Here is a 23,661-nt window from a genome sequence, read left to right as displayed (position 1 = left end):
CGTTTCTTTCTAATAATATTAAATGCAATCATTAGCCCCCAAAAACCCATATTGCAGGTGATCTCATTTATTGCTTTCCGATTAAATTATTTAATACTTAATTCTGTTGCAGTCACAAAAACCAGAAGAAGTCCGATAGAAAGAAAGGAAAGAAAAGCTCTAAAAAAAGTCAAAACATTGTGCCCACCAAAGGAGCTCTGAAAGGATTCGACGGCATAAAGGTTTCAATATTAACATCGGACATCGACATGTCTGCAATCGTCCCTCCCGTAGGAAATTCGTTTAAAAAGAAGAAAAAGAATACTTCCAAAAGAAAAAGAGAGCGAAAGAGTTCCGACGTGAGTAGTAAATCTGACAGCGATCATGTAACTAAAGACTCATCTCAGAGAAAAGTGGACGTATATGAATTCCTAGACACAGAAGATGCTGAATTGTTTGAATTCAGACCGTCCACTTTAATGGAGAGATTTAAAAGCATAAGTAATAAAGAAACGCCAAGCACATCGAAGTCGTATTCGAACGAATTGGCGCATTCCTCCAGTGAAAGTGTATCTGACGGAGACGACTTTGTGTATATGGACGACTTGCTGTTCAGCGAGGACGAGACCGAGAATAGTGTGCTCTCGTGCGAGATAGGGTGCGGGAAAGGCAACAACGAGACGAAGAAAGCGTCGCCGCTCAAGAGGAAAGATGTCATCGAGAAGAACGCGGTCATGGGCAAAATATTCAAGCACAATGCAGTTCGTACCGATAAAAAGAACACTAAACATTTCGCGAAGCCTAAAGCTAATCTCGATCAGTTGTTTGATAGTTTACTTGAAAATGAGCCTAAAGAACAATCGAAGGATGAAGCACCTCCTAAAGAAGATACTCCGTCTGCTAGCACGTATTGTAGTCTGTCGCCGAAAAGGAAGGAGACCGTACAGTCGAAACGTGACGAGCTGCCTCCCGTCGTTCTGTCGAGGAAACCCGAGCCCAGCATGGCCGTGACTCCTTTCGAAGAATTAATCAGTCAACGAAACGCACATAAATATGAATCCGCAAAAGAATACACTCAGCTGAACCGCGCGAATAAATCGAACACTCCATTCGGCAAGTACCGAGACACAGGCGTGGCCGATGACGACGATTGCAAATCCAAGTATCGCGATTCGCACGACGAGGTTCTGCACTCGCCTGCGAGAGACGGCGAGGACGAGGCTTCGGAGGCGGGCGGCGTGGCGCGGCAGCGCGCGCGGCGCAAGTGCGCGGTGGGCAAGCAGAACGTATTGGCGGAGACATGGAGCTCGGAGTCGGAGCCGGACGCGGCGCCGCGGCCCACTAGCGCCGAGTCGGTGCTCGCGGCGCACGCGCGGCGCCGTCGCGCGCGGCGGCGCCGGCCCGCGCCCAGCGCGCGCACGCGGCCGCCGCCGCTGTGCTGGCCGGGCGACGCCGCGCCTGAGCACCCGCAACAGCACGGCTGGATCGTGGGCGACAGCCACAAGAAGCTCGTCACCATGCTGGCGCACGCCAAGGGCCGCAAGCGCAGCCACGACGAGCGCCGGCCGCTGCTCGAGTGAGCGCGCACCTCGCCTGGCCCATTGTAAATATCTTGTACATAATATTTTAGCTCTTTATCAATGTCACTTTTTATGACATTTCGACCAGAAGTTTAATCTAAACTTTCTTTATGTTCCGTTTTGTACATACTGTATATCTTTTATATTATATTTTTATTGACCCAGCTTGCATTGCAATCTTAAAACATGAGTAAAATTAGATTTTTTTTATATATTAGCTAATTATAATATTATATTATTAATGTGACTTTATTTCAATCATTTTGATTCGAATGATCATGTTATTTTTAATTTAAAATGGACGTTTATTAGAAATGTTTTATATCCAATGAAAAGTTTATTCGAGGGGATGCAAGCATATTATCTCCCCACGAATCGGGAGCTAAGAGAATAGGCGTTCGTAGAGTTAGTCATAGAATATCAGCGCTAATTTAATGTGTCTAATAGAAATCTTTCCAGAATATATACACTATCATGTTATCAGTACCAGCGCTTTCGTATGTGTTATACTTTATCTACAAAAACTATTTTTAAATTTTTTTTTTGCCGCGTGAACCCGACGGCCAATTTTACGAATTGCAATTTACATTTTACATGGTGACAAAAACGCAAACATTTAAGATTTTGTTATAAGACTTTATAACGTTTGAAAATATGTTGGCTTTAATATAATTTTATTTAGTTAGGTATATTTTTTAAGATACAGCGTCATGTAAATAAGTTAGATGTGAATTCCACTATTGAAATATATGATATAAACTGAAATCGATGTGTAAATGTGTAGTAAACGCCCTTACCCTTCCGTGCGTGGTCGGTTAACAGGCGACCTATCGATCGACACTCCCAACTGTTGTGTGGTTACATTTCTTGTATTATATTAGTTGTATTGTACTTGCATGACATTTGGAGAAATGCGGATATCATATTATTATTATCGACGAAGACCTCTGAGCCGCCAGACCTTATTCTGAGAAACAAAATGTACGGGATAGAGTAGCGTTACTGTAACTTACGCATTATATCTACTAGCTTGGGTCGATGGCCAATTTAAAGCTATCAGCTGCTAAACGTACATTACTGACTTTTCTTAGACTGAGTGCTGGTCTTTATGTATGCTTCTTAAGTATCATAGTATAAAAATTACGACTCGAGACTACAACAAGTACAAGATTAAATCCGACATTTTTTGCGAGCTTTAAAGCTTCTGGTGGAAATATCCGTCGACGAGAAGTGATTCGCATTGCTGAATATATAGAATAATAAATTATTATGATAAATATTCTGTAAAACATACGTAAAAATCAGCATTCCGACTTTAGGGAGAGTGAGTATTGTTTTTAAAAAGAAAGAATTTTATTTCTGCATGCTGTATGTAATTTTTTTATTTTTGTTTTATCATAGGTGTTTTTAGCATCTGCTGATACCTATGAATTGGCCGTCGGCACAAACTAGCAGATATGCGTACATTAAAAAAATGATTCCGACGAATTGAGAACCCTCCACCTTTTTTGAAGTCGGTTAAAAACTATACACTAGAAATTCAAATTAATAACTTAGGTCCACCTATAATACTTATTTGTACACACAATACACAGTATGATACTATTTAAACAAATAGTTGTGTGCACACAGTTATAATTCTCCTATTCATTCCTTTGTACACGAAACTAAAACTAAAATTTTGACTAAACTAAAATTAATAATAATACCTAGAAAATAAATAATGTCTGGCGATTCTGGGATCTTGCTCTTTAATCATTGTGAATTAATTTTAATGTGAAAATAAAATAATTTATTTACAACATTTTAGCTATATTATGTTCAAATTGCTGAGAGAAACGATTTGCTTCGATATACTCGTAGTTCGAGCAGGCCGGTGAAGTGGCAGCGGTGTAATATTATTTTGATTCATTTTCGTTCATTGCTGTTTTGAGTAGTGAACACCGGATCTTAAGTTAGTTATCGATGTTTTCTAGTCCAGGGAATAACTCTGCGAGCCTCGTCATCGGCCTCTGAACCTTTGTGATGGTGTATCTTTTTCCGTTATAAAGACTTATTTTGAAGTTTTACTGGAATCCTGACTTAGCGTGTGTAACGAGTTATTTTACCTATTTTAGCGAATGAAAGGAACGAGTTAATTTCTTTAAATAAAGCTCAATGTTGAAACTCTGTTTTCATTTACCCACACCCTGTTGACAAATTCAAAATATTTTTATCCAATTAGACTTTTACAAGTAGGTACTTTTAAATCGTCAAGAGCATCTACCACTGGTTCGGAATGCCTTTCCTACCGAGAAGAACCAGCAAAAAACTCGGCGGTTGCTCTTTTCTAAAGACAGTTATGAAACTTTTAGCAAACCGCCAAGCCTTCCCCTACACTGGCAGGCGTTAAATGCTACCTAGGCCTTGACGCTAGGTAGGCTATGAAACGACTAGGTACCTATCTTTGATTTCACGCATGGAATGAGGAAGTCGTGATCAACCCATCGCCGGCTCACTACAGAGCACGGGTCTCTTCAGAATGAGAAAGGTTTTGGCCATAGTTTACCACGCTGGCCAAGTGCGGATTGGCAGAATTCACACACCTTTGGAGCATTATGGAAAACGGATGCAGGTTTCCTCACGATGTTTTCCTTCACCGTTAAAGCAAGTGATCATTTCATAATTATTATTTATTACATTTAAATGTGTCTTGCATTCCTGAAATTCTAAGTTCAGCAAAATATCTGAACAGGATTTTACGCTTCTTTTAGTTAATTTAGTATCAAAATAGTTCTTGTGGGCCCTGCATATATGGCTTTTGACAAATTGCTAATTTTACCATCGCCATCTAGTGACGAATAGTGTGAAGTTATTCGAAATCGCAAAGCGCGGCTACAGCTCTAAAACTTGTTGAATGATGAATAAATAAATGATGAAGAAAAGATCGTGAGGAAATCGACATGCCTGAGAGTTTTCCTGTTTTCAAAGGCATAGAATCTACCAAGCAGCATTTAGTTAGGACTCTGGTCTAGTCTAAACTTTTCTCATTTTAAGTGGAAACTCATAGGAGAGGCTTATGTGATTTCTCGCTGTAAGATGTCCAAAGATTTCTCTTTCCAGCAAACAAAAATCGGCCAAGTGCGAGTCGGACTCGCGCACTGAGGGTTCCGTATTTTTCCGGCATTTTGCACGATAAATCGAAAATTATACCCGAGTACGGAACCCTCAGTGCGCGAGTCCGACTCGCACTTGGCCGGTTTTTTTCCTTTTGAGACTTAAAAATTAACGGTGAGTACCGTTATTCAATTTACCTAATAACTTAACTAAGTACATATAGGTGCTTGGTTTCATTAGTATATTTAAAAGGTAAACTCTAGGTAAGGTAGCTTCTATCTGAAATACGTAACAGGTGCACTATAGGAGGGTCCATACGAGCTTGTAATACCGCGAACTGACCACAACTTAAGCTTCGGGATATAAAAAAACGGACCATACACAGTTTATTTTAATGATTTAATTCGTGAGCTGTATGTTCTTCTGGTGTGGTGTTCCTTGACTCCTGGTCTTGACGCGGACGAGGATGATCACACCCAGGAGTAGCACCAAGCAGCTGAGAGCTATGACGACTGGTACGAGGATGTCCACCAGCCTCAAATTGGCGAGCAATCGGTTCTTCACCATATCCACGAAGTCATCTGGTAAATCCATACCCTGGAGAAAATAAGAAACTTATTTATTTTATGTCATCCTATCCTACCTACAGGCTTGCGCCATTTATATGATACTAGTTTATGCCCACGACTTCGTCCGCGTGAATCACAAACGGAATTTTCGAAAATCCTTTCTTAGCAGATGTTTGTGTCATAATAGCTATTCTGCATGCAGATTTCAGCCCGATCCGTCCAGTGCCGATATGTGCGTTGATAGATCAGACACTCAGACAGCAATAAAAATGCCCCGTAGGTATATTGTATCAGTTTAATAAATATAAATAACATAAATAAGCAAGTCAGTTTTTCCTTTTATATATTTATACCCGACCACAGCAAAGCCAAAAAAAAGGTTATAATTGTAGCAGTCTATGTATGTATGTAGGTTTGTATTTATACGTGTTCCACCGTAGCGCCTAAACTACTGCGCTGATTTTGTTGATTGAGGTGTCGATCGATTTGTTATTATGGCCCGGGTGACATAGGCTACATTTTAACGAAAATAATCGACTTGAAGGATGTTACATCCAAAAAACTGTGGTTCTCCAAAAAATTTATTTGCTATTGTATCGAGTGTGGTATAAAATGAAAGCAGAAAAATTCTGAGTCCATAAATATAAATATAAATAAACAAAAACAATTTTACTATGTCTATTAGACATACGCGTACGTCACATAGACAATAGAGTAGGTACATCATAGACTACGCTATCTATCGGAAGATCGCCGGTAGTAGTCAGGTTTAGTGCTGTTCTGTTTGATGACAAGATGTTTGACTTAGGAAAGCAGATACTATTGAGGAGAACCACATCTTTGATATAGGATGGATTAAATAGCATTATTGGGTGCTATTCAATGTGACCGTTTGATGGGTTGACCATTCGAAATGAATGCATTTGACATGTACTTAGGCGCTTTGATTCAGATATCAAAGCTTTGTCTGTCCACGGGTAACTAAGATTTAGTAGGTATACCTATTACCTACCTATAATATGAAGCTGCTTTGAATTGAATCAATACCAGCCGGTATTAGCTATATAATGCACTAGAGGATGCCCGCGACTTCGTCCGCGTGGATTAAGGTTTTTAAAGATCCCGTGGGAACTGTTTGATTTTCCAGAATGTATCCTAAGTCTGTACAAAATTTCATTAAAATCGGTGGTTCAGCGGTTGAGGCGTGAAAGCGTAGCAGACAGACAGACAGATAGATAGACAGACAGACACACTTTCCCATTTATAATAATAAAGTATGGATTAATACCATGAAATCCATAGACAGTCGAAGTATTGGGTGTTATTTATGACTGTCCAATGCAAAGGCGAATGCTTTAATCGAGAGAATTCTAACGAGACTTGAGACCAAAGTCGTCGTCGTCGTCCCCCCCCGCACGCAGTACAGGAAACTAGTCTTCCAACGAGGGGCTGCTCGGGTTGGTTCAGATTTTATGAAGGTCCCTTTATTCGCTTGAGGCCGTTGTTCAGGGGTTGTCCCTTCAGCAGACCAGTAAACCAGACAGGTGCAGAGCAACCATCACTCCTAAGATGCATCCCAGCCAGACCCATCTGACTCCAGCCTAGCTAGTCTGGGGTCCTAACACCGAAGGGAAGCCCATCTTAGGCGCCCGCGGACTTAAATTTATGGATCAGCCCCGGGTGATGTGGACGGTTGGCTCACCGCTTCCTCAAGCCGCACCGATAAAATGAATAGTGTGTTTGTAGTTTAGCAATTTATCGTTCCGGTAAGATGACGTGTAGAAACCAAAGGGGTATGGGTTTAATAAAAACTGCCATACCCCTTCCAGGTTAGCCAGCTTCCATCTTAGACTGCATCATCACTTACCACCAGGTGAGATTGCGGTCAAAGGCTAACTTTTATCTGAATTTAAAAAATGTACCTCTTCCACCCACAGTATCGGCATGAGGGTAGTGCGCAACGGCTGCGTTGCTGGGATCGCGGTGACGGGGCGCATGAACACGTTGAACTGTGCTCTCTTCATACCACGGACGACTGTGCCGGTGTTCTAGAAAGAGTAAAACAAAGAGTCATGATCCATCGCCGGCCGTCTACAGCTCTCCTTCAGAATGACAAAGGTGTATAGAAGCAATACTTACTGAATTCATAATTCCTCAATAGCTTTATCATCATAACTAGATAGATGCTATTGACGATTCAGAAGCACTTGTAAAAGTCTACTTGAATAAAATTATATTATATTATATGGTATTCTATTTTGATCGCGCGCCTACTTTGCCAAGATATGATGAAGTCTGCCAATCCACACTTGGTCAGCGAGGTGGAATCCATCTTTTTCATTCTTATAGGAGTGCGCTCAGTAGTGACACGTACGATGATGATCTGTACTTACAGGTTCCAGGTCGACGAACAACCTGTGTTGCTCCTCATTCGGACGCATGCCAATGAGACCATTCCTGTACCCGAAGTCGGCATACAAGAAGTGAGGGTAGCTGAGCACCATAAGAGCACCTGCCAACAAAACACCAAGTCAGCCAGCAGCGCGCAGTGAGCCGAGTCTCAATAAAAACCGGCCAAGTGCGAGTTAGACTCGCGCACCGTACTTGGGCATTTTTTCTGACATTTCGCACGATAAATCAAAAACTATTATGCATAAAAATAAATAAAAATCTGTTTTAGAATATACAGGTAAAGCCCTTTCCTATGATACTCCACTTGGTATAGTTATCTTACTTGAAACACATTTTAATTTTTTTCTATTATGTAACCATACCTACATTTGACGGTTTTCGGATTTATTCCTTTACTTTTGCTATAATACCTTGGGGTCCTAACGTACCCAACGGCTCAACCGATTTTGATAAATGATACATGATTAGCTTCGTTTAGATAGCACAAGCGTAACTGGGTATCTACATAGAATTGTAGAAAAATCGAAATGGCGGATTCTAGGCGCTTTAATGTGCTGAGCTTCGATAGCTCAACGGTTGAGGAGCGGACTGAATTCCGAAAGATCAGCGTTTCAAACCCCACCCGTTGCACTATTGTCGTACCCACTCCTGGCACAGGCTTTACGCTTAATTGGAGGGGAGATGGGAGTATTAGTCATGATTAGCATGGCTATTTTTTTAAAACGTCTGTTTTGATTTTTTTAAACTACCTACCTATTTCCTAATTTGAGATTGTTTGTCTAATTAAATCCCCTGAACTATAAGCTGTTTCCTACAACAATTAAAAACTTGTACTTAAATCATAATAACTTATTAATAAACAAGAATATGAAATCTTCTTTTTATTATTAATCAATAAAACCGGCTCTATTAATTTGAAGACCAGCTTCCTCAGTACTGGTAGTAGGTCTAGGTAGATATACAACATTTTTTATTATATCAATCCTTATCCTTATGTACCTTTTTTTAAGATTCTCTACCCGAAGAATACCAGCGGGACCCTTTTACTAAGCTTTCGCTGTCTGTCGATTCGTCAGTCTGTCTGTATCTTGTGAACCATATTAAGTGGAGAGCTAAAATTTTCACAGAATAGGTACGTGTTTTTTTCATCATTTTCAAAATGATAAAGTGTTATTTCTTGTACGTTGGTACGGAACCCTTCATGTACGAGTCCGACAATAACATTACACACCACAGAGCATATCGGTTTCCACACAGCATCGTACCGGAACGCTAAATCACTTGTTGGCACGGCTTTGTCGATAGAGTGACTAACCACGCCCGGAGCCTCCTATCAGACCAGACCAGCGACAATTTACAAACAATGATATTTCAAATTGCTCCCGCTGGAAATCGAATCCGGGACTTCCCAATAATAAGACCACAGCGCTCACTGCTGAGCCACGGAGGTCATCAATAACAAAATAATGCGAATCAAAAACAATTTTTCTTATCTATTTAGGTTGGTATTTTATATTCACATTGAAGTTTATAGAATATTCAATCATATCAGCCTTGTTCGCATAACGCAGTAGGTAGCCGTCAATTATGCATGGTTTTAGGGTACCGTATCAAAATGCTAGGAACCCCAATGGTACGATTTCATCCACCTGTTCTTCTGTCTCAACTGCACACTTCGGTAACTAATATAAGTAAAGCTTAATTAGTCTCATTTCTTTTTTTCATTCTCAAAACGAAAACGAATTAAAATCATTATATTTTTATATTTTTTGGTCACATAGCTTTTAACTTAGTAATAATTCTTCACAAATAAACTTAGGCGTTACGAAGTAAAAGGAATTTGTTTTGAGGTGGTTGAATAATTTAACAAATATAATTAAATTAAGTTTAATGATATAGGAAATAGATGTATGTTAATTATGAACGCAACAACCTGCCTTACCAGTTCAGTGAAATTTTTAAATAATTTTAATGATTGATCTTCGTCTTTTTTTATACGTTTCTTACCAAGGTACGGAACCTACGGTTAGCGAGTCTAACTCGTACTTGGTCGGTTTTTTATTGCATTTAGCCGTAGGTACTGCGGTACCGAGCTGAGGGAAACGTGAAGGGCAATTAAGGGCACCAACGGTATACATTTAAACGGTTTTTGTTTACAGTTTGTTCCTCTTAAAAATACTGCTAACCTTGTAGAGTTTTTTTTTTGTTTAAGTTGAAGTTAGTTGAAGAGCACGCTAGAAGATGCCGCGGTGGGTTGCGATGGGATGCTTCGGGACGCGGCAGCAGGTCAACGGCGCGTTTAAATTTCATGCTTAGGGACGGGAAAGCATGCGATGGAATGCTGAGGTACGCCAAAGCATGCGATGACAAACTGTCAACGGTAGATCACGTTGGGTAGCTTTAGGTTTAAATAACCACAACAAACTGCCTACGCAAACTAAAGAACCTCGAATAAAATCCGATCTAAAGTTGTGGAGCGAACTGACCTACTTTTGGTATATAAAATTTACTTAATTTAAGTTTAACAGCCTACGTTAGCACATTGGAGTACTCGTTTTTTGTCTCGTCGCCTTCCCGCACACACTTCCTGGTGAATATATTTAAAACTACGGACTTGAGGTAGCTAGATACCGTACCCACCCATCCATATGAAAAGCTTTGTACATGTGATATTTGATAAGGCTTCCTGTGAAATGGTCCGTCTCTATTTCAACTCCGATAACGGACCTTATGTCGCGTCTTGTCGAGCTGCCATCGCTAGTATCCATATACTTTAGATATAATGCGAAGCGAAAAACCAATTTTTGATTAAAAGTTTTTGTCCATTCTTTCAAAATAATTTGCTTTCAAAAAGTAAAAAGCTGCTGGTTTCACGGTTGAAATAAGGTCGTTTGTTTAAAGTTACATTGGACATAAAGGTGCATACATATTCGCACGAGAGCCAAGACGAGACACGATTCGTCCGGTCACATATTTGTCTCTGGGTTCGTCTCACATTACTCAGACTTATTTTAAAGATACCCACTTATTCCAAACCTTAGCCATGCCTATGAGGAATAATGACACGAAACGTTTCGTACGTGTAGGCGAAATGCCGACATTTAAGGATGAATACTTCAGACTTTCATCGAAATTTTCATCCCCTATTTGATTCTTACTCACTGCCTAGTGCCTACATCAAAAAAAGAACCTATTGTCCGAAGTTTCTTGATAGATCAGTCACTCAGGACGTCTTTTTAGGGTTCCGTATCTAAAGGATACCTACTGTAACGGGTCCCTATTATTAAACCTTCGCTGCCCATCCGTTTGTCTGTCTGTCTGTAATAGAAAGAGATTTTAAGTTTTCACAGATTGTGTACTTCTATTGCCACTATAACAACAAAAAAATTTATACGAAACCTTTAAAAATACCGCGTAGAAATAAAAAAAAAGTGTTATTTCTTATACGATGGTACGGAACCTTTCCTGTGCGAGTCCGACTCGTATTTAACCGATTTTTTCTTAAATCACACTTTTGTGCTAGAGTCTGTTTAACGAAAATTGCGAATGATTATTTAGCATTTTTAAAAACCTGTAACACTAAAGTCCGATTTAAGAACAATACGAGTTTTCCTTCGAAGGACATGAACAGCGCTATCTGTGACGCTTTTAAGGGGCATTCTTTGAAAAGATTCTCATTGTGCAAAATAAAGAGAATAATTATTTTATCAAACACGGGCGAAGTTGCGAGCGGCGGCTATATTCAATATTATTTTGTTTTGTTGATCTTATAGGTACTTAGCTCACCGAGCTAGTTCGGGCTACCCCTTTGAGCTGGACAGAGTCCTATCACTCCTATGACATCAAATACTGTCGACATTCGACCGGCCTTTGATGTGTTTCTGTGGTTATTAATTAAACGACTGTGACTACTGACCATACCAAATATATATACTATACCAAATATCGTTCTCCGTTGAGCGAAAAATCATAATTTAAAAAAGGCGATATTTTTAAGCTTTAAGCTTTAGTTTTCGTAGCTTTAAGTTAACGTTATTCATTATCACCATTGTTTGACACTCAGAAAGTGTACCAATAGTGCTCAATTTGAATAAATGACTTTGACTTTTACTTTGGCTGAAGTTAATTTTCCTTTCTTTTTCAGTTCTTTGCCTCTCTTAGTTTGTTCTCTATCGACTTTTTGAATTTTCGCCCTAAGGGGACGATGTACAGTAGAAATTGTGCTCCTGAAAAAAGCATATTATACAATCGAAGATTATGTAAATGGTAAATGAGCGTGGATTTGACCTGCAATGGAGTGAACTGCAGGAGCTGCACTGAGCTATCACCGCTTTTTAGGGTTTTGTACCCTTTGGGTACAACGAAGCTCTATGAATGTCACACTACTGTCTGTATGCCCAAGTGTCACAAGTCTCTAGAGCTCGTAGACTAAATGAGTTACAAACCTCAAATTTTGGTATTTGGTGTAGAACCTTAACCCAAAACCAAATATTAAATTAGAAGTTAAATTGAATTATTTTTCAGGGGGGCTCCCATACATGGATTTTTTTTAATAAAAAAAAATATCTTAAAAATAAGGAAATGGGGGCCGACAAAATTATCAATTTTATACCATTTTTGTGATGGGGGCTATCTCAAAAACCAAGCTAGTTAGGAAAATGCAATTTCGGTTTATTATGTACTAATTATACTAAACAAAAAAATATTGAAAACAACGACTTATAAAACAGTTTGTAAGCTGTGACCAAAACAAACGAAAACTTTTTGGTGTTTTCTTTCACAGTTTATTGCGATGTTCTAGCTCGGAAAAGAAAAGTATTTCATACACCCAAAATATAATGTGCATAATTATATACGAAACCCTAAAAGAGCGAGGCTCGACTCACACATGACCGATTGTTTAAATAAAATACTTAATGAGTAATTCATCAGATTTTGATTCATCTAAACAAACCTACCTAGTTGGGCTCTTATTTGAATAATAACCAAACAAACTCAATGAGAGAGATTCTAGGAACTGAGTATCTGTGTTTGTGGTTTACCAAATTTCCGATTTAGTTTCAAAGTTTTAAGCTCTTAAAGATTTCCATACAAATTTTTAGACAAGTATAACATCCGTTTAACCGATTTTGATGAAATTTTGTATAGAAAATATACTATACGGCTTGCATCCCGGAAACGGACATAGGATGTTTTGTCCCGAAAAATCAAAGGTGGGACCCTTACTTGGGATTCTTTAAAATCTAAATGCACGCGGATGAAGTTTCTGTCATCATCTTTTTTGACATCATCTAGTATACAGCGTGTTTGATAAATCATCTAACCATGGTGAGTAACATCACAATATTGAGGTATGCCATTTTAAATCTATGGGTCAACTGTCATGTCAAAAGTACAGTTCACCTTTATGATAAGGAGTAGGACATAACGTGGACATACCTAATACCAAATAGTTGATGCCATATATTCTTTAGTTATCTCTGCTATTTGTTCAAACGGTCCTTCGAGTTTACAGACATTTTTTACGAGTTAATTTCTGCGATCAGCTGTTTACAGGGTTGTTACATTGGAGTTTTAAACAAAATCTCCTCGAATAACGAATAACGCTACGAGGTTCATATTTTTTGCACAGCTACACATAGGTCCAACCCTGAACTTGCCGGGATGTTACGTACATTATTATTATCTAATATCTTGTAAATGGGTCGAATACAGAAGTTGCTTTTTTGAAGTCGGTTAAAATAGTTACAGCAAAGACTAGGTTATTTCGGCAACATCCGATGAACTTTAGGTAATCACTATGTATAGAGATACCTGATGGACCGGTCAAGTGGTCCATCGGGTATGGAAGGTCATACTTGTGTCATCGTTTCTGAGAAATAAGAAAACCGCGAGTTCTGTCATAAATTGTTTTTCATAAAGCCAAATATTATTTAAGAAACCAGACAAGAGCGAGTCTGGCCTCGCATTTTAAGATTTCGTATATATATTTTTTATGAACAAAATATTTTGGATGTATAAAATATTTCACTTCCGAGCTAGACCTCGCAATAAACCCAAAAACGAAACCCGAAAAAAATACATCCGTGAACTACTTTATGAATTGTTGTTTTCACTATTTGTCGCTTGTCATAAGCTAACCCTGTACTAAATTTCGTCAGAATCGGTTACACTGTTGGGCCGTGAAAAGGTAGCAGACAGACAGACAGACAGACAGACATTCGCATTTATAATATTAGTATGGATTTCGAAACTCGTGTAGGACACGTGGAAATTTTGTAATTAAGAGCCTCTGTGAAGATGCACGCTTCATTTACTCACTGAACTTTGATATTGGTATAACCTTTTTAAGGCCGGTACACGTTCTGTAAAGTGTCCTCTATATTGTCTTAAGTAACAAATTAGTGAGCTGACTATATATTTTGATATTGCTTTAACAGTGAAGGAAAATATCATGAGGAAACCTGCATGCCTGAGAGATAATATAAAGTCTACCAATCTGCACTTGGCCTGCGTGGTGGACTATCGCCTAAACCCTTCTCTTTCTGCATGTTTGTCCTATATATATATATATAAAAGGTAAAAGTGACTGACTGACTGACTGATCTATAAACTACTATACAGATAGGGGAGAAAATTGGCATGCAGATATATTATGACGTAAGAAAGGATTTTTGAAAACTCAACCCCCCCCCGGAGTTAATAGATAAAATAGGTGTTTGAAGATTGTGTAGTCGACGCGGACGAAATAACGGGCATAAGCTAGTATCACATTATCATATTAACACTCCTGGTGTATCTCAGGGTTAATTTTGTCCGAGGTGTGAGATGGATGGTCTTCAGAATGATTGTTCAAGGTGTATCCGTAGCGACTTCGTAATGTCAAGGAAGAACATATTTACATTACATTTACTTAGGTATAGATTTAGGAGATCTCTTAGATAAAACCGTAGTTTGCACCGGGCTAATATGTAACGTCTTTTTTGTGACTTTATCTTTTTTTACTGAAAATATTACAATAAAACTTACAATAAAGCCTAGCCTTATCTAATTACTATACAAACCATGCCCGCGTGGAGTAGTGTTAAGAATACTGGCTGCATTCCCGCGCTGGACGATTTCTTGATATCATTGTATATAAAAATATAGAGACAAAATATACGGGACGAGAAAACAGGCAGGACGGGAGGTATCGTCCCGTATATTGTGTCGCTATATTTTTGTACGTCAAAGTTGTTAGTTTTGTACTACGTCAAAAGTTCCGTCTGACACGAAAAAAATACATGTTAAGTATAGTCCGTACAAAATGACTTCTCACACGCCATTTTAACTATATGGGTCAACTGTCATGTCAAAAAAACGATTCATCTTTAAAAATAAGGACTTTTCATTTTTGACGTGATATTTGACACATAAAGTCAGAACGACGCGTGAGAACTCATTTTTTACGCATTAGCCATATATTACCGTGACCCTATATTACTAGCCTCCACTATCCTTCCGTCCACCTGCCTGTCTGTATGTCTGTCGGCGGGCAGTATCTCAAGAACCGTAATAGGTACGAGTTGAAATTTTCACATAGTGTAACATGAGTTTGATTGGTTTTCATTTCCTGATGATTACCGAGTAAGCGAATCACACCGCAGCCTGCATCATGGCATCGACGCAACCGCAAACCGGTAAGGTGCGGTAAACAATAAAAATAACACAGTAACAAATCACTGTGAAAATGTCAATTATTGTTGATTTTCCTAGCACGCATATGTTACCGGTTACCTCTGCCGGTACACACGAGGTAGTCCAGAAGCCGGTGAGAAATTTTGAGGAGGTGGTTGAGAAAAATCGAAAGTTTTTAATTTTTAATTTGCTGATGCAGCCTAAGATGAAACGCGCTGGTCTAGAAGATGAGTTGACTCTTGACTTGAAGGTTGTACCTAAAGAGTTGTAAAGATGAAAGTTCGTAAAGAGGTTCTCTACCTTCCTTGGATAATCTTCCCATCTTCCCTAGAGTGTCTGTCTTTTGTCATTCTGTGGTGGTACTTATTTTTAGTTAAAAAAAGAAATATTATATAATTATATGTATAGAATATAAATAAGAATCGCCAATAACTTAATTGGGATAACATAAGTTGGCAGTCTTAGAAAACTTAAAAATATGAAATAAGTCTACATATTTTTCGGATTTAACTGTAAGTTTTTTATATATTTCCTTTTTATTTAAGTAATTTTATAATTATTACATTTACGTGAATTAAAACCATTCATTAAAAACAATAATTTGTAGTTCCAAAGACATTAGTTTAGTTTTTAAATCTATCGGCAAATATTGTCATGAATTACACGTCACGAATATTAGCATGTCGCTGATGCGACTCTGAAGTTATCACCCATACCAAAACCATCCAAGCTGGATGTCGTCAGCATTTATTTATCAAGCTGCTTCTTAATACTTGCCACGATCTCTCGAGCAAAGTGATGTTATGTCATTGACAAACAAGCTTTCCGCAGGTGTCATTTGAATATTAATTAAATATCATTAACCTTAAAAACGAATGAATTGAATTAAAGGTCGTTTCATTAGAAAAAAGGAAAAAATTGTTCTTTTATTTTATTGGATTGCCAACAGACACTACTCAAAAATAAAACATAAAATACAACGCCCAGAGAAAAAATATTGTACACCGAATTACTAGTGTGAAAGTGCAAGATTTTACTAGTACATACCTACATACTTACTTTATTATATTTATATTACCTGTTATAAAGAGGTAGAGGAAAATATGAAAACCTTGATGGGAGCTTCATATTCGTGATTTTTGGCGTGGAGACCTTGGGGCTCGGGGGCTCGAGCTCTTTTGGAGAAAATTTCGAAAAGGGTTATCGAGGTAAGAGAGGTTACCCGAGAGCTGACAGCTACCTTGGGCAAAGAATTAGTTTGGCCATCCAAAGCATCTTGGGTACAATGCCTCGCTGCGGTGGTCTCGATGAGGCTTTAGATTTACTTTAATTCATTTTAGATTTAAAAAACTTTTATGTTTAATGTCAATATCTCTAAAGTAGGTATATTAGAATATACGAATAAACTTTATTTAGACAAATAAATTATCATTATTACTTATATTTAATTATAATTATCTCTTAATTTCTTGTTGAAAACAGAATCGCATTTATTTTAATTTTTGATTGTGCGAATTGAATTGCTATTATAAATAGATGGTATCAAGTTACGTTATAAAATGAAATGGCGCCTCTACTACTATCAATGCATTAATAATTTATTATCACACTAATATTATAAAGGCGATAGTTTGTGTGTATGTGTGTGTGTATGTTTGTTACTCCGTCACGCAAAAATTATTGAACGGATTTGGCTGAAATTCGGAATGGAGATAGATAATATCCTGGATCAGCACATAGGCTACTTTTTATCCCGGAAAATCAAAGAGCTCCCACGGGATTTCGAAAAACCTAAATCCACGCGGACGAAGTCGCGGGCGTCAGCTAGTATCGTATAAATTAAGGATAAAATATATTTGAATTAATATTCTGTATATTTATAAAAGCTGAGAAACTGTATGGTTTGGCAGGAAAAAGAACAGGGCACATAGGTCGAGAAACGACGTTGGGGTCCCAAAATGCTAGAATGGTAACCTCGCATTGATAGCGCAGCTTTTGAAGACCTCCCAATGACTGGACAGATGAAATCAAACGAGTAGCAAGGAACCGCCAGATTCAAGCGGCGCATGACAGTAGCGTCCCTACAAAAGATCTATCTATGTCCAGCAGTGGATGTCCATCAGTTGCTAATGATGATGATGATGAAACATTAAAGCAATTGATTAATATTGTTTATATATTTTAACGTTTAAATTTTGATACGTCTCTTTGTATACATACGCAATAAGCGAAACGCTTCCCCGTTATTTTACACGCATTGCTAGAATATGGAATGTCCTTCCGGCTTCCGATTTCCCCGTCAGCTAAGTACATAAGACGAGCAAATAATATCTAAAGCACCTACCGTCTCTTCTATGCAGGCACGTTTGATATTTTATATTCCTAAAACTTATGCACGTGTCTACCTAGCATTATATTTTTGCTAACAAAATAATTGAAAATAGCCGCCAAGTGTAAGTTAGATTCGCGCACCGAGGGTTCCGTACTCAGGTATTTTTGCCGACATTTTGCGCGATAAACTAAAACTATTATGTGCAAAAATAAATAAAAATCTGTTTTAGAATGTACAGGTAAAGCCGTTTCATATTATTATACCCCACTTGGTATAGTGTATAGATATACTAATCCTAATTTGAAAATTGATAATAAAATAACTCCTAGTCGGGGAGTCCGTAGTTCGATATATTAAGCTTCCAGAAGACATATTGGAGATGCCTATCAATAAGTTTAAAGTTTTCATAAAGTGTATACTGATTGAAAAATCCTATTACAATGTAAAGGATTATTTAAATGATACAAAAGCTTGGGAATAAGTTGCCAATCAGCTTTGTTAGTTCTTATAAGTAAGTGATTTTATAAAGTAGTGATTATAATAAAAAAAAGAATACCCGGCTGAGTTTGTTGTGGGCTCTTCTCAGACTTGGGCGCGTTCGGAACCATCCTAGCTTTAGTTTTAAGTTACGTAATTAATTATCATCACTATATCGTACAAATTAAACAATTCCGACCATCAAAAGGAGTACAATAGTACCTACTTTGAATAAATGATTTTGACTTTGACTTTGATCGTGGGCACGCACAGCATTTCGGAGTTACGTGCATTTAAAGCAATTAAACTACATAAGTACCTATATCACTTGTCTGATATAGTCGTAGGTACAGTGAAGGGAAATATTGTATCGAGAGGAAACTTGAAAACCTGAGAGTTTTCCATAATGTTCTCAAAGGTGAAGTCTATCCGCACTGGGCCAGTGATGAACTATGGTCGAACCCTTTTTATTCTGAAAGAAATCCGTGCTTAGTAGTGGGCCGGCTACGGGTTGGTGATCAAGATATCTATACTTATAATAAAACTGTAACTGGACAATTTCTGTAGGTACATTAAATATATTTTGAAAATGTTAACTATCCATATAGAGCCTAAAATATTTTTTAATTAATTTTTTGTCTGTCTGTCCCACATCACACGAAAACTACTGAATGGATTTTAATTAAAGATACAGTGGTAGCTAATAGTCCGGGTTAGCATATGGGCTAAGTCATTGATAAAATAAAATTGATTTGAAATTTTTATGTAATTATTTATCAAAGGTACCTGAAACTTCATAAGACGAAGTTGCGTGAGCACTGAGCACGAACACCCGGCCTCAGCTTTACCAATTAAACGCATCGGTACATTCAGGATACTTTTAAAGGAAATTATTAGTTGACTGAGCGCGGAAATAGTTATTTGTTACTCTGCAAAGTTGTTATTTGGCGTGAGTGGCTGTACCTATTGAATTCCGAGCAAGTTAAGAATGTTTAAATCCTCAGCGTAGCCAGGAATTCAAAGCCGCGAGAACAAATAATTTTGCAACCGTGCAAAACATTTAAAGCAAAGCAAATCGTGCAAAGCATTTTAAGATTTCTTTCTTTGTAACACGTCATTTGTGTTTTGTGGTGCAATAAAGTATATACAGACACACATGCATACATATACACTCAACTTTTCATCTTATACAGCGAATATAAAATTTCGCATATGTCATTATAATAAAATTTCGCTGTGCAGTTCATGATTTACGCAATAAACATATTATTATATATATTCATAACATAATGCTATTACAGCATCACCTTACGAATCTATGCGGGCACAGCTCGGATTATTTGCCAGCCTTTTACATAATGATATTGCAAATTTTAAATCTTGAATATTGATACGTACTAATGAGCTGAAGAGACGAATATTTATTATTATTTACATTTGAAAAGATGGCCACGATTTATGCTAAAATCGTTATGTACAGATTTTTTTATATTCATAAGAAGTAATAAAAACAACATAGACCAGTCAAGATGATTTTAATTTAACATATTAAAATTAACAATCTTTATTCAAATTCTTATAATCTACGAGCGTAATATATAATTAAATCTAAAATAATAAATGCTTTTTGGTTTGACGCTTAAGATAATAGCCGTAGAGCTGGAGGGAGCTTTTGCAGAGGTGATAGAACACAGCCGAAAAGTGTGATAATGTTCCAGTCATAAAAAACAAGAACAAAAGGGGAATAGGAAAGATAGAGACAAGAAACAACCTAATGACAGCCATCTTTCAGACATACTTACTGAAATATAGAGCGGGGGAGAGGAGGAAGTTTTTAGTTCATAGGCCATTGCACAGCAACTCCAATGGAGTCGGCCAAGCCTGAAACACTAAGGTATCCGTGAAAATTTTTTTCCTTCCTAAGAAAAAATATTTTTATAACTGACGAATACAACACACGAGCATGACTTTCACCTTTTCTAAAGCACCTTCTCAAATTTCCGTACCAGCTCTCGGGCTATAGATTGTGTTACAACAATTTAACATTAAAAATATGGCAGTGTTTCCAATAAATCTAATTATATACTTATGTATCAATTTCTTAGAACTTCTTCCGTAGTTGGTTTTTTGTAAGTGAAGTAGGCGGGGGGAGCTTTTGTAGTACCACCGGAAAATATACTAATGCTTTTGCGAAGTCTGTTAGTGAACTCAAAGGGCTTGAAAGAAGGTTGTACTGAAGGTCGTAAGTATAGGTCGAATATAGATTGGGTTGTCTTCGCAGTCGTGGCTTCAGTACTCGTACTTAAAGGTTTTTGTGTTGTAGAGTCATTTCTAGTTGTAGAACTCAAAGTTGAATTTGTAGCTGTTCTCCACGTGAAAGTAGACCTAGGCGTCGTGGAAGCATTGTTACGAGATCCTTCCCAAGAACGCCACGAAGACCAGGAACGTAGAGTTGTCGATGGTCTACTTGTAGTTTCTGGTCTACTCGTAGTTTGTCTACTCGTTATCCATGAACCCCTCATTATTTCCGGTTTACTTGTAGACTGTGATAGACGGATTGTCTCGGTTCTATTTATAATCTGTGGTTTGCTTGTTGTAACTGGTCTATTTGTAGTCGGTAGTCTACTGGTTGTTAGTGGTCTGCTTGTAGTCTGCAGTCTACTATTCGTAGTTTGTAATCTGGTTGTCTTAGGACTTTTTGTAGCCTGTGTTGAACTTATAGTCCTCGTACTACTAGTTTGCGGCCTACTAGTAGTCTCTGTTCTATTCATAGTCTGTGATTTGCTTGCGATACCCAGTCCGGTTGTGGTCTGTAGTCTACTGGTAGTCGGAGGTCTATTTGTAGTCTGTGATATACTTACAATCTTTGTACGACTTATAACTTGTGGTTTACTGGTAATCTCTGTTTTATTTATAGCGCTTATTCTACTTGCAGCCTCTGGTCTTCTTGTTGTTTGTAATTTACTTGTTATCTCTGTTCTACTTGTACTCTGTGGTACACTCTGTAATCTGAGGGTATCTGTTACTTTATATAAGTTTTCGCTCAAAGTAGTCGTAGTTTTAGAAGTTGTAGTTTCAATTTTAAATTTCCTCCAGTTTGTTTCGCTTGTATAAGGTTTTGCAGTTGATGAAACTTTCAGTTTTTCTCTAATTGGTGCAATGGCAGTCGTACTTTTTAAATCATTTTGATTAGTACTAAATCTTTGTCTAGATATAGTTTGGTACTGTCGTGTACTGTACATAGTTGTAGAACGTTTTGTACTAGGGTTTTCTGTGACAGTGTTATCAATATTTGATAAATAATGAATACGGCCCCTTTGCACCGTTGTAGGTATTTTGGTAGATATTTCAAACTGTTTTTTGCGAGCAATAAAATCGTCTTTAGGAGAAGAATAAAATTCCAGTTTTGTAGTCGGTCTCGCAGTCGTAGATGAAAATTCTTTCCTAGAATTTATCCTTGCATTAGTTTCATGGATTTTCGATTCAGTCGGTGTCTTAGTGTCTTTAACAGATAAAAGATGACTAAGAAAAGGGTTCTGCGCTAGGTCTGCAATAGATATCTTTGCATTGTCTTCATCAGTTTTTGAAGGTGTTTTACTTAATTCTGGGATATTTGAATTCCATCCGATTTGTTTTGAAGACCTCAGAGAAGCTATCGGCCTAGATGTAGTTAAAGTATAGCCTCTATCATTATTATGGCTTAAATCTGTCGCTCGTGATGGTGATTTTGGGTCAGATTTTAAATTAAAGCCAGGCAATGAATTCAGAAACGGATTTTGAGCTAAATCATCGTAACTTAATACTGCACTCGAAGAACTTTCTTCCAATTGTGGTGTTTTTACATGATACCGACTCAAGTCAGTCGATTTTATTTCGTGCGAAGAAAACTCTCGTAAAGACTTGGAAATCACAGACGGGGATAAATTTAAGAATATGTTGTGCGATAAATCTTCATTTAAAGACAAACTAGTTGCAGAATATTCTCTCACTGGAGCGGGAGTCGTCTTGCTAGCTTTCTGATCGTCGATAAATTTATTTTTTTGAAAAAGTGGCTGCGAGAATGTTTTCCTGCGACGGAACTGATTAGATTCAATTTTTTTAGGTGAAGGTGGTTTTATCCCTATTAAAGCTGGGTCTAAGGTCGTCACGGTCGTAGGCCGAGTGGTGGATTCTAAGAAATATGAGCGTTGCTTTGCGCTCACCGCCGCCGGAAGCTCGAGTTCGTCGATATTGTCCACTTTGAAATCCAGCCAATTCGATTGTTTGTTATTATCATAATAGCTTCTTTCGAATTCATTAACATAGCTACCTTGGAATATCGAATTAATGGACAGGTACCTCGGTGTTACCGCGTTTCGGTACGGATCGCTCGCAAATTGCCGCTTCGATTCCTGTCTCGCGTCGGAAGTTTTGAGGAGACGGGCTCTATCGTCGAACTTCGCCGGGGTTTTGACGCTCTTGTCGCAGTCGACGATGTATTTCTTCGCGTTCTGCTTGCAGTAGTGAGGGTACACGACCCAGGCGAGGAAGCCGTCGCCCTGCAGGCGCGTGTGCTCGCGGTAGATCCGCAGCGCACACTCCACGTCGTCGGAGATGTCCTCGTCGCGGAAGGCGGAGCACGGCGCGCCGCACGCCTTGCCCGGCCCGCACCAGTACAGCTCGCTGATCTGCAGCAGCCCGTGGTCGCCGCTGCCGTGGTTGCGCGCGGCCGTGTCGTAGCGCGACTCGTGGAAGGCGATGCACACCCACGTGGCGATCTGGTCGCGGTCCACGCCGAGCAGTTGCAGGTCGCGCGCGAGCTCGCAGCGCTCGTACACGCGGCCGGCGGCGAGCGCGGCCAGCGTACCCATCAACAACGCGACGGCGAACATTTTAAAGTGCGTTTGCGCATCGGACGAGCGCGCACGCTATTTTATTTACACGAAGACGCAGCGCGCGCTGGCCAACTGTGTCGCGCCCGTATTAACGGTAATCTTAATTGTGAGTCGAGTTAAACGCCGATCGTTTCAGCGCAGAGATAATGGCAGGTCGCAGGCTGCGGGCGCGCTAGCGATGCGCCCCGGCCGCGCTCGCGGTCAGAGACGACACCGGCTCACCTTGACGGGACCGCGTCACGGCACTTGTCAACATTCATGCAAGCATTTCATTCAAATCGGCTAACTTGAAACGTTACTATTTTTAAAATCGTTCGCGGAAAGGTAAAGGTCATCGACGAGTGTAGGTACCTAGTACCTAGTAATCATTGAGATAAATACTGAGCCTCTTGACGGAACGACATACACGCTTTGGGTGGTTGCGCTAGTTATTAACTATATAGCACATAATTTAGTTCGTATGCACGTTATCATAATAGGGAAAGGAAGGCTATTGCGCTGCAACATTCAAGGACGGGGTCGCGTCTTGTCTAGCGAGTGTTTCGGCGTGTGGGGTCAGGAGGTTAGCCGACGGCCTCTCATCTGCCTTTATGGCTCAGCTCCACTATCGTGCTTCGGCAAATGATTCGTGATATCGCGAATGTGTGTTTGGCGGTCTGCATAAT

The 23,661-nt window shown here is 38.8% G+C and overlaps 3 protein-coding genes across 5 annotated transcripts in view; 1 reads left to right on the top strand and 2 right to left on the bottom strand.

Annotated features, from left to right (window-relative positions):
- The window catches only part of LOC123880015, a 46,083-nt gene extending 42,358 nt beyond the window's left edge, over positions 1-3,725 (top strand). For all 3 annotated transcript variants that reach the window (XM_045927875.1, XM_045927876.1, XM_045927874.1), the window contains one exon: positions 113-3,725. In XM_045927875.1, coding sequence (XP_045783831.1) covers positions 113-1,559 — 1,447 coding nt within the window. In that variant the 3' untranslated portion in view covers positions 1,560-3,725. The remainder of the gene's footprint in view (positions 1-112) is intronic.
- A 1,308-nt stretch (positions 3,726-5,033) lies between these two features.
- LOC123880027 (sensory neuron membrane protein 2-like) overlaps positions 5,034-23,661 on the bottom strand; it is a 29,580-nt gene continuing 10,952 nt past the window's right edge. Inside the window, exons 5-7 of the mRNA XM_045927912.1 lie at positions 7,618-7,736; positions 7,147-7,272; positions 5,034-5,252 (exon numbers count right to left, since the gene is read on the bottom strand). Of these exons, the coding sequence (XP_045783868.1) occupies positions 5,055-5,252; positions 7,147-7,272; positions 7,618-7,736 (443 nt within the window). The 3' untranslated portion in view covers positions 5,034-5,054. The remainder of the gene's footprint in view (positions 5,253-7,146; positions 7,273-7,617; positions 7,737-23,661) is intronic.
- LOC123880020 (flocculation protein FLO11-like) lies at positions 10,662-22,998 on the bottom strand. Its single transcript, XM_045927891.1, has 2 exons — positions 20,091-22,998; positions 10,662-10,672 (listed from the first exon to the last, which is right to left on the bottom strand). Exon 1 carries the CDS (start codon positions 22,991-22,993, stop codon positions 20,216-20,218), a length of 2,778 nt encoding a protein of 925 aa, XP_045783847.1. The 5' UTR covers positions 22,994-22,998; the 3' UTR covers positions 10,662-10,672; positions 20,091-20,215.

Source organism: Maniola jurtina, chromosome Z (genome assembly GCF_905333055.1).
Source record: "Maniola jurtina chromosome Z, ilManJurt1.1, whole genome shotgun sequence".
Taxonomy (NCBI): Eukaryota; Metazoa; Arthropoda; class Insecta; order Lepidoptera; family Nymphalidae; genus Maniola; species Maniola jurtina.
Note: the sequence above shows the minus strand (reverse complement) of the source record. Positions and strands in the feature narration are given on the sequence as shown.